This window comes from Osmia bicornis, chromosome 13, assembly GCF_907164935.1.
Source record: "Osmia bicornis bicornis chromosome 13, iOsmBic2.1, whole genome shotgun sequence".
NCBI classification, from domain to species: Eukaryota; Metazoa; Arthropoda; class Insecta; order Hymenoptera; family Megachilidae; genus Osmia; species Osmia bicornis.
Genome location: NC_060228.1, coordinates 2,967,469 through 2,978,465, shown reverse-complemented (window position 1 = coordinate 2,978,465; position 10,997 = coordinate 2,967,469). Strand labels below are relative to the sequence as shown.

Below are 10,997 nucleotides of genomic sequence, written 5' to 3'. Positions count from 1 at the left end.
TTGTGGAGCTTTTAATAAATGAAATAATTTTTTATTAGGAGAATGAGTTTCATAAAACAATGATACTTTCCTTCTCCCTTTACGTAGCCAATTGCGGGTGCTGATTTAACAAAGCGCTTACTGGCGCCTTGCGTTCGGAAAAGTAATGAACCTATGCTCGTTCGGGCACATGTGTGAATTGGTCTCAGTTTACATGGTAAAAATAGTGCTCGGTCGACGACGGATTATCGTTTGAGGTAAATCTAACGATTTTTTCGACATCGTTTTGCAACGATAGTAAAAGAGCGCGAATATCGGGAAAGAAGAATCTAATGTAATTTCCCGTGCAAATCATATTGCGTGATATGTTCTATTGTCAACGGTGAACACACGAAATGTTTGTGCCTCGACGATTTTTACTCGCACAATTCACTGTGCATAATATCAATGTAAAACATCGTATAAAGCGTACAGAGAAATAGAGAACATGTTGCTCGTATCTAATAGAAAGTCCATAAATGTGCTGTGATAGCTAAGCATAAGTAATGAAGAATATTACCGATGGTATTTTCGCAAGTATTTTTTGACTACCTTTAGTGGGCGCCATAACAACGTCCATTTGTCTTGTGATAATCATTGTGGGATAAGTGTTTATTCTGTCTGTCCAATTATTTTATATTCATTAGTAAACTTTCACCCTATCAATACATTTTATCAGTGTTTTATTTATATTTCTTAAACTGCGTATTTTAGATTATACTGTGGTCGAAACTCTAAGGCGGGGCGGACTTTGTTAACCCGGTATTAAACACGTGCGATCAATTGCCGTAGAATGGTTCTGATTTAGTTAAATTAAAAATGTAAAATATATTAAATGTAAACGGAAATATTAAATGTTAATAATTTGCATTAATTGTATTTTGGAAATTTCTGTATGTATCAGATATACCTGTATGTGGTATGTAATAAAGAATATTAAAATATAAGAAGTACCTGATTTAATCATCTGTTGTAGATCAATCAACATGCCTGAATTAACTGAACTTGACAAAGCTGCGAGCTCTGAACCTAGCAAGGTTGAAGCAACAGCAGCAGGATCTGGTACTGATTCAGACTCGGATGACACCCTTCCAGATTTGGATGATGGAGGTGCCGGTGGCACTGTGGGTTTCTCAGCGACAACTGTCACTGGTCTTCCCATTGATATGGTTTCTAAGGCAAAACAAAGTCGAGGGGAGAAAAAAGCAAGAAAGCTTATGAGCAAATTAGGACTAAAACCTGTATGTTTTACATTTTCAATATATTAGGAGTTTAAAATATAATTGGATAATATAATTTATTTTCTGTTGTTTGTAGGTTCAAGGTGTTAACAGAGTAACTATTCGTAAATCAAAGAATATTCTCTTTGTAATTAACAAACCAGATGTACTGAAGAATCCAGCATCAGATACTTACATAGTATTTGGTGAAGCGAAGGTAAAATTTTTAAATTATACGTTAAATTTGTATGTAATAACATTAGTATTTTGTATAAATGATGATCTTTATAGTTTTGCATAATACAAGCTGAGAAACTTTGTAGAAAAATTCCTTGGCAGACTGATACTTTTAGTAGTAGTAATATTTTTTAGAGAAATATTTTATGATTTTTAATTACTAACAAAACTCTTTCTTGTAGATTGAAGATCTTAGTCAGCAAGCTCAGGTAGCAGCAGCTGAGAAATTCAAAGAACCACCAGTTATTCCAGCAACTGAAGCTGGTGGTAGTACTACGGTAAAATATTTTATTTTATTATTTTAATTGGCAATTTTATTCTAACTTTTAATATCTGAAATTGGTATCTTCAAGGTTGTCGCGCCGATACAGGAAGAATCGGAGGAAGAGGTCGATGAAACGGGTGTTGAAGAAAAGGATATTGACTTAGTAATGACTCAAGCTAATGTATCTCGAGGGAAGGCTATTAAAGCTCTCAAAAATAATCAAAATGATATTGTCAATGCTATTATGGTAAGTTCTTAAACGAAATGTTTAAACAAACTTTTGTGAAAGTATGATATGATGATTGATGCAATGGTTTCGCATTTATCATCAGAATGAAAATGTTGTTGAAAACACCTTGGCAGACTGATAAGCTATCTTTATAGCTAAAATTATTGCTTCATGTAAAGTTCAAGAATTTACGCCTTTGTTCTGTATGTTTCAGGAATTGACAATGTGATGAACCTGCTTAGAAATAGGGTGCGCTACGTCGTAGCTCGCGTTGTGAGGTCATTTATTTTATCATCTGCATCATCAGGGAAAACATCATCCTTCTTTTTGTCTCATTACATTGAATTGTTAAGCTCGAATACCAGGAGATCAGAGTTCGCACGGAGACCGTGATGCTTGTCTCAAACAAATCCACATGTATATACATAATTCACATGAAACAAAATAAATACACTAAGGTCACACTATGTTTGTTGTTTGTTGTTTGTTATTTAATAAGCGTACCAATTAAAAATCAGATTCGTTAACATTACATAATTCAACTATGTGGGAGCAAAGGGGGTGAGATTAAACACAAGCATTAGTCCTAGTCAAAACGTGTCTTCGCTGCGGAGTACGCGCCGAGCACCGACCTTCTCTCACAGACGCCAGGGAACGAACTGCGACGTAAGCGCAGCCGTGTTGCGTCGATCTCCCCACTCCTTCACCTCAGAAGAGCGGGAGAGCGACTCGCAACAACTAAGGGAGCACTAGCGCCATCTATTAAAGAGTGGCGGAAACTATTTGATAATTTACCGACTGCTGTCGGTAACTCGATGGTAAGCCGGTAAGTAGTTTCCGCTGTGTTATCCTGTTTCGGAAAATCGATGGTAACTTATCGAGTAGTTTGAGCCGCTTTTGAAGAGATGGCGCTGGGGTCGAATTTTAAAAATAATTTACGGCGGTCTTTATTAAAATGTAAATTTGTTAAACAATTAGTTTAATACTTTTGCGGTCCTGTGTTGATTTTTACAAATAGAATCAAAGGGAGTCGAAATTCTCTTCTCAGTTGTTAGATGGCAGATCATTTTTTATGCCCATCAAATGACATATTTAAAAACTTTGATTTTAACATTATAAATGAACAAGGGATACGGAGATACAGCGATTTAGTGGTAGTCACCGCGAGGGGACTATCATCGCGGGGTGTCATGGGCCCTGGACTCTGCGCACCGACCCAATATCATCTTGGGGTGTTAGGGACCCCGAAGCTAAGATGTGCGACCCATACTTTTTATAGGAAAATTGAAACCTCTTAAATTGAGAAGTGACACGGACGGACGTCTTTGCGTTTTATATATAATAAGATCGCGGTATCATTATTAGGATTCTATTACACTCATCGAATCTTTTACAAGCGCTTGTTAAAACCGTTTATCATTCCATAAAAAGCAATTTTTGATTTTCCTACCTTCGCCACTCACTGCTAGATAGCATAAATGGGACTGTTTTTAAATTGCGCGAAGATATGTAATAAGAAAAAAAAAAAAATAAAAAGAAGACTTGTACAATATTTTTAGCTTATTAAATTAATTAACTTAATGTAATTTTACATTTTCTTTTACTACTGTACAAATTAAGCTGGTGTTATATCTTAATTATGAATGAAAGCTTTGGAAGCAAAAGTTACGTTCCCGAAATAGTGATAATTTTTATTACTCTAAAGTCGTTTATACTCTTTCACTATTTTAAAGATCTAGCTTTTCATCTAGTATTTCAATTCAACTTCCGTCAGTGCGGAAGTATTACAGAAACTTTTATAAGCCGTTTCGCGCACGTGTCACGGCGTACAGTAGCAAAAGGCGGGGGTGGAAAAAAGCGTGATATTAGAGCGTGGACGTGCCATCCTCTCTATCTAACCGAGAATCCGCTAATATTTGAGATTTCGGTCTCGTATATGACGTTACCCACGTGTGACATCTGGCAAGGATCTTAAGGCGCTTTATTGCCAACAAAGAAGCGTGTTCGCAATATTGTCACGTAATAAAAGGAGCAACGCGAAGGAAACACCTGCTGAACTCTAGTAATCGAATTTCCATTCGCTACGTCACAGTGAAAACGACACGCGTTAACAATAAAACGTGTTAAGAAAAAAAGAAAAAAGAATCGCAATAAGTGTTTAGAAGACTAACAAGTGTTCCATTAACGTTAATGAACCTCCAGTTTACGAGGCTCACTTCCGTTTTAATTTTCACGCACTCAAGCGTTGGAAAATTAAGCACCTAGATTAATTAAGTCACTTAAGGAACAAGTAATTTGTGTAAACTCGGCAACTTCTGTTAACGTAATTTTCCATTCATTCTTAGAATTCTGGAGGATATTTTATAGAAGCTATGGTAGTTTCCAGGGGCCATTATTTAATTCAAGTGTACCATTTTACTGTAATAGAAGATTAAATAAATAAAATATACTTACTTGCAATTTCATTCATCCCTTATGTAAAAAATAGTCTCTCATCAAGCTGCGTTGATAAAAGTCTAGGGGTAGCGGAGAGGTACCTATTTGGCCCTGGTCCGAGCCATGATGCGAGATGACAGTCTCTTTGTGCACGAGTTTATGAAGATGTCGCATCGAACGAACGCCGACCACGAGGACGTGCGAAGCGTTTACAAAACGCTTACGCGTATCACGGGCCGCGTACACATCGACGCCGACCCACATTATCTGATGGCACCGACATACGTCTTCGCTGTCAGCCGATCGTTAAAGGAACAATCAGACACGCCAGAGACGGATCGGCTGCCATGGACCTCTCTCCCTCCTCTTTCTCCTCCTGTCAGCCTCTTCATTCTTTACTATTTTTTTCCATTCTTTTTTTTTCATTCTTCCGTTCGTGATCGGTCTCTTGATTCACGAGCATCCGTTTCGAACTTCCGCTTGTAACCACTTGACCGATCAGGAGGCTATTAACACGTTGTATGCCGCGGTAAACGCGGAAGTACTTAGTCAGAGATAATAAAACGCTAATTAACGATCGTAAGATGGCTTGATTTTCGCGTTAAACGTACCTAATGTTATTTAAAATTTGTTCCTTCCTCTTGAAACCGTGTCGAAAATACAGAAGAAAGATGAAGGGGAAGAGAAGAAAGAAGAAGAGAATAAAGGATCCATCGAGCCATGTGGCAGGCGCAAACGGTGTGAGTAATGGCGTCGACCAATCGCTTCCAGGTCTTAAAACACGAACGCACCTCTTATCCCTCTCCCTTACGTATCTCTCACCTCTTTCCCGCTCGCTATCAATCCTCTTCTCCTCTCCTTTCCACCGTGCGATGCGTATAATAACGAGCGAGCTATCATCAACGGGATCATTATCATCGATCGATCGACGGCCTTCATCCTCTTCTTCCTTTTTCCTCCTCGTCGTTGCGATCCTCGATAAGTGGCCCAGTATGCGCGCAGGGATGAAACGATTACAGGGAACGAGGGACAGTGAGATTGGCGAGGTTTAACGACGAAATTATACCGGCAACTCGGCCACGGTGGTGTCCATGAAGACGTAATATTTTTCTGCCGGCCGAAACCGATGGAACGTTTAACCCTCGATGATCGGAGCTCGCAGCGTGATTTCGCGGAGGACACGCGCGAGGCTGCGCTGCCTTTTCTCACCCTCTGGGCCATGATTCTCGTACCGGCGAATTAAGCAATGAAATTATCGTACGCTCTCTACCGTGAATATTTACTGCGCCTTGGAAACATGCTTGATAAATATTAATATGATCCTGATGGAGGAGAAAGAGGAACGAAAGAGAGGATTAATGTGTTGCTTTTCTACAAGGTATGTCTCTTCTAATGGTTCTTCGGAATAGAATTGCATTTCGATCGCGTTTAATTCAATTAATCGCGTTATTGGATAAAGTTCTCTGCGGAATCGAGGACAGAGAGGTAAGAGCATCGCTAAGGTTTCCCACAAATGGCTGCTGCTTGGTTGTTTATTTCGACGGAAGTATAAGTCGCGTTTCAAGGTAGCGATTCGTTCCATTTTGCATGAAACGAAATGCAAGTATAGAAACCATAATTAGTTACCTTGTTCCTTGAATTCTGAGTAAATCTCACTTTAAGTCTCACGATCGGTGGATTCACTTCTTCTTTAGATCGTCTTAGAAGAGTTGTTTTCACGATCAATATGACGAAGCGACGAGCAAGAAGCTGAATAAGCCAACAGGGTTACCTCCGCTTCCGTCGCTCTTCCAGATATTAACGCTCTTCCCGACGATCGAGGATTTCTTCTTTTTCAGCGTCGGATACGAACCGGATGATCGATGATCTAGAAACGAAGAAAACGATCGTCATTATTTTCTTTCCGCTCAACTTGCCACAAAATGATTTGTATTTAAGTTTTCTTCTGCAAATTAATTGCTTCCGATAAAATTTTAATTGCATTATACACTTCTTATTAAAAATCTATTCAATGTCTGTAGAAAAGAATTCGTCACGTCCAGTCCCTTCAAAATTTCGGCTCCTTTGGAAACTAAACTACCAGGGTCGGTTCAATTTTGCGTCGAAACCGTGACCAACGTAAAAGTCACAATATTGAAGGCTGCGAACCGATCGCGAAACGAGGATCATTTTCCCCAACAACTTTTCAGGATGTTACCTGAGAAACGCGCGGCGCCTTTCAGCGTCCGCGTGACCAATCGCTGAAGCATAGCATTCACGATTTCACGTTTTCTCTGTTAAATATCTGACATTTTCCGCGTAGGGATGTTTGAATCGCAGGTACCTGTTTATTTTGAGGGCGGTTCGCAAGATTTTCTTTGGGACCAGGGAGCCGCAATTGTACCCTTCGATGAACATAAGGTTTTCATAAGTCATTGTGCATCTTTTTGAATTCAAAAAACATTCGAGTATTAAAATTTTTATTTTCCAGTATATAATACCTCGAAGGAATGAAAGGGACCGAAAGACATCTTCTGTCGAGTAATTACGCGAGGGGTCAGCAATGGGGGATCCCGAAGGAACGAGCGGATCATCGCGACCGCGGTTGGAAGTAGGTGGTTTAAGGGTTTTAGGTGTGCCGGACGAAGGGTGAGGCGGAGGTGAGCAGTGCTTTACCTCTATATAGGCTGCCGTGACGTGTCCGTGGTGGGATAGCCGGCGCGAGAGCACTATATTACATCATTGGCGGCCATTTTGGACCACCCAAGTCGCTGTCAGAGCATAAAAAATATGAAGTTCTTTTAGGGCCGCCTTTTTTCCGTGCCGCCAGCGGCGCGGCTCTGCCGGATCGTACCGTAACGCAGAAAGGCGGCGCGAACGGAGAATAGAGAGAAGCTGAAGAGGAGCAACGATGAGAAAGAGACGGAGGACGAGGAGGTTGTTGGAAACAGGAGAGAACGAGATCGGATCGAGGTGGAGAGAATCGGATGGAAGAGGAAAGAGGATGCCGAAGAAGGGGGTGAAGGAGGTGATGAAGCGAAACCGAAGGTTGGAGAGAACTTTCGAAGGTTCCCCCGGAGGAAGGAGAGAAACGAGAGTATTCCGAGTAGCTCCGGAACGAGAGATTTAGAAATTGAAGAAAACCCGTGGAGAAAGAAGAAACGACTCTTCCGAGGGTAATAGAGTGGAAGAGAAGAATTGAAGAGGGTGGCGAGGCGCCACCTTAGAAAAGCGAGATGCCGATAACAGAGAGAACATGGTCGATGAAAATATATATATTTTCCTGGAAGATACGGGGTAACAATTGAAAAACAAAGGGGGTGCATCAGAAGCAACTTTGCCTAATATAAATTCGAGATCATTAATAAACACGAAAAATTGAAGATTATAGTGAATTAATTAAAAATATTGATGCTTTTAATAGCGTATCAGTACATCTGCCATAAATCGTGTATCAAAGAGCAACATTGGAGAACAATTGGAAAGGAAGATTGGTGCGCCAGAAGGGATCCACAATGTAGCAAGAATTTTTCTAGGCAATATTTTTAACTATTCTTAGAGAGTTAAATCGCAAGGCGGGTACGGGGCATGAAGGATAGTCCCGATTCATCACGGCGGAACAGAATGGAAGGGAACGAGGGAAGATAAGTAATCGTAGAGCTTAAAAAGCGCGGCACGGCGATGGCGGACGAAACGATGTAACCCCGGCTTAACTACATAAGTACATCTTTCTTTTACGTTCCTCGTGAGCAGAGCCCGCGGCCTCTCGTTTCTCTCCTCCTTCACCATCCCGTAGCCCTACCCTTTTCTTTGACCTATCCGATTATGCCTTCTTCTATCTACCCGGTTTCTCTTTCGTTCCTTGTATTTCCCTTTTATTGCCATTTCTTTGCCCTTTCTTACGCCTGCTATTCCTCGAAATCATTTCAAAAATATTTAAAAAAATTAAATACTAATTATAAATTGATTTGATTAATTACCAATTTATCGCGTCTCTATCTATATCACCAAAATCGAATTAACAAAGTTTCATAAACGAGCTGCTTCAATCGAACCCTCGGTTAGAAACGATAACGAGCTATCAACTGCCACTCGCGGCATGGATAATCGAATGCCAACTGCGGTCTCGTGTTTACTCTGGCAGCAACGCGAAGAAAACGAGGCTGACGAATCGAATTGCCGAGCAATTTGCTGCCGTTTCACTTGCCTCCATTCTCTCCACCGCCTTCCTATACGTTCAATGAATCTATTCGAATCAATCACGTTAGATATAAAATATCCTTTCTTCTATTCATTACAATGACCTCCTTTACCATGTATTACCCTCTTTTTACTCGCTCAAAGAGGAGAAGAGGATGATATTTATACCTATTTACTCTTTCAATGACTCTATTACACATTTTTAGGCAATTTAGATGGAGATCACGATAAAACCACTTACCGATGGACGCTTTGTTGAAGTAACAACTGATTCTAGTATTTCAGAAAGGAATAAAATAATGTTTTATTCATACTACAATCGGGATGATAAAGAATAGTAGAGATTCACGAAAAGAATTCTCTTCGAACAATAATTTCCATGCTGAAACGAGGAAAAAAGGAATTGGAAGGGAATCGTTTCGCTAAGGCAGATAAGTCACGCGAAAAGCATACGGTTCGACACGAAACTCCGATTCTCTCCCGGTAGAATAATAGAGGGTGATCATTTGCAAGGCAATAATTCAAGGCCGGCTGGTTAAACGTAATATCTCTTAAAACTCGACGCGAGATTAAACGTTCGGACGATTAATCATCATCGACTGCTAAGGCTCTCGCGAAAACCGATACATCGAATACTTTGATAAAGGATGGAGCTGGATTTATTATTACCGAAGCAGCTCGTTGTTCTCGATCTCGAGAAATTGATCGTCGAAATCGTACGGCATTCATCGAGCGGAAGTTAATTAGTCCGCGTTTTCATCGTAGATGAAAAATTCATTGATATTTGTGAAAAGGATCGGTGCCAACGGAAGGCGGCTGAAATCGATGTTAATATCGTTCGGGCGTTGCGGGATGAACGTAAGCGTGTTCGATAAAACGATGAGAGAGGAAGCCGAGGATACAAATTTATTCGCGGAGCATGTTTGGTAGGCGTTCGAAGTGACGCAGCCCGCGCGGCCAATTTATTCCGGCGCGGTAAAAGGTTCCTCTCGCTCGCCTGCGGACGAAGCGCGAAGACGAAGGTGGTGGCTACGATCAAGTCATTCCATTATCTGAATTGAGTGCTGCTCGTGGGTACCTGCAATCAGTTTTTCCCCCCGTTCCCACTTACCTCGGCTCTTCGCATCTCTCGTCACGCCCTCGAGATCTCACCGAAATGAACGCGTACCAAAGGGAACTGAATCCGTAGCTCCGCTTGCAACCGGACGGATTCCTTATGCATAGAAAATATTCCAAGATTTTCTGAATTTTTCTTATTTTCCGGCTCTTCGAATCGTTTGACGGAAGGTCATTTTCATGGACGATTTTTCAAGTTCATCTCAATTCAACAAGTTCATCAAGTTCAATAATTGCAATAACGTTTGCCACTTTTTATTTAATGAGATCGTTTCGGATCGAAGGAAGAAAAAGCGAACGGGATCCCGATGGTCGATGGTCGGGGTAGCAATAACGCGGGCCGAATTACGGGATCATTAGATCCAATTTGGGATTAAAATATTGCCTGCTAATAAGAATCGCGCCGACCGAACATGCATCTCTCGCATAATTGCATTATTATGATCTCCCTTTTAGCGGACAAATTGCCTCGTGGTGTCTTTAACGCAAAACCGACCGTGTACCATCTTTCTTCTACTCTTCAGATTCTTTTTTCCTTCGTTTAATAGTCGATTTCGAGCATCCTCATATTCGTGAGTAATTACGAAACAGACGACGATGGAAGGATGAGAAACATTAAAAATGTATTTTTATCCAGGGTATGCAAGGTAGTAATGGACTACGAATTGCTTTTAAATCGCTTTGATTCCCTTTGAACGTAAGTTTCAAATTAATTTAAATAAAATTTAAAGTGCTTGGAAAGCTAGTTAAAGGATAGCCGAGGAATGAGAATTTCAAGAAGCACCCTGACCAATTATATTCTCATTTAGATGGATACGATGATAATTCTGAATCGGTTATCATTATCATTATCATTCGATTCTGTATATTACGTCGAGCAATTAAACTTACATGCGAGCACTTTCTTCCAATTCCCCGCTCACCCTCTTCGCCGTCACGATCTTAAAGCGAGTCGTATCGACGGTTTCGTGAGAAATTATGCAAGCCATCGCGCCACTTTAAATCGGTAATTATTTTGTCGCTTTTTAGTCGAGCCAGTATGCGTGTCGTTTTCACTTCTTATTTTCATCCATCTTCGTCTTCCTTCTCTCCCTGGATTCTCATGGTTCCCTTTCGTAACTCGCGTCATTTTCATCGACGAAGCTTTCCTTTTTCCCCCTCGCATATTTACCGAACTCGATCACGCTAACGATCGACCGGCGACACGATCCTTCAACGAGCACTCGAATTATCGTAATCGTGCGTCTCTCATCGTCAGGATGGCGTTGACGGAAAAATTGTTCTAACAACCATATAT

General features: G+C 40.7%; 1 protein-coding gene across 4 annotated transcripts; it reads left to right on the top strand.

Moving 5' to 3' along the window:
• The first annotated feature begins 133 nt into the window (after window positions 1–133).
• LOC114878775 (nascent polypeptide-associated complex subunit alpha) lies at window positions 134–2,436 on the top strand. 4 transcript variants are annotated; one of them, XM_046288356.1, is made up of 7 exons: window positions 332–543; window positions 733–911; window positions 995–1,259; window positions 1,336–1,455; window positions 1,658–1,753; window positions 1,829–1,987; window positions 2,184–2,436. In XM_046288356.1, the coding sequence occupies exons 3-7, from the start codon at window positions 1,005–1,007 to the stop codon at window positions 2,196–2,198; spliced, it is 645 nt and encodes a 214-aa protein (XP_046144312.1). In that variant the 5' UTR covers window positions 332–543; window positions 733–911; window positions 995–1,004; the 3' UTR covers window positions 2,199–2,436. The 4 variants fall into 4 exon arrangements, with proteins under 4 accessions (XP_029048762.1, XP_029048761.1, XP_046144312.1 ...); XM_029192929.2 differs by lacking the exons at window positions 332–543; window positions 733–911 and adding an exon at window positions 134–236; XM_029192928.2 differs by lacking the exon at window positions 733–911 and having other exon boundaries at window positions 331–551.
• The last annotated feature ends 8,561 nt before the right edge of the window (window positions 2,437–10,997 follow it).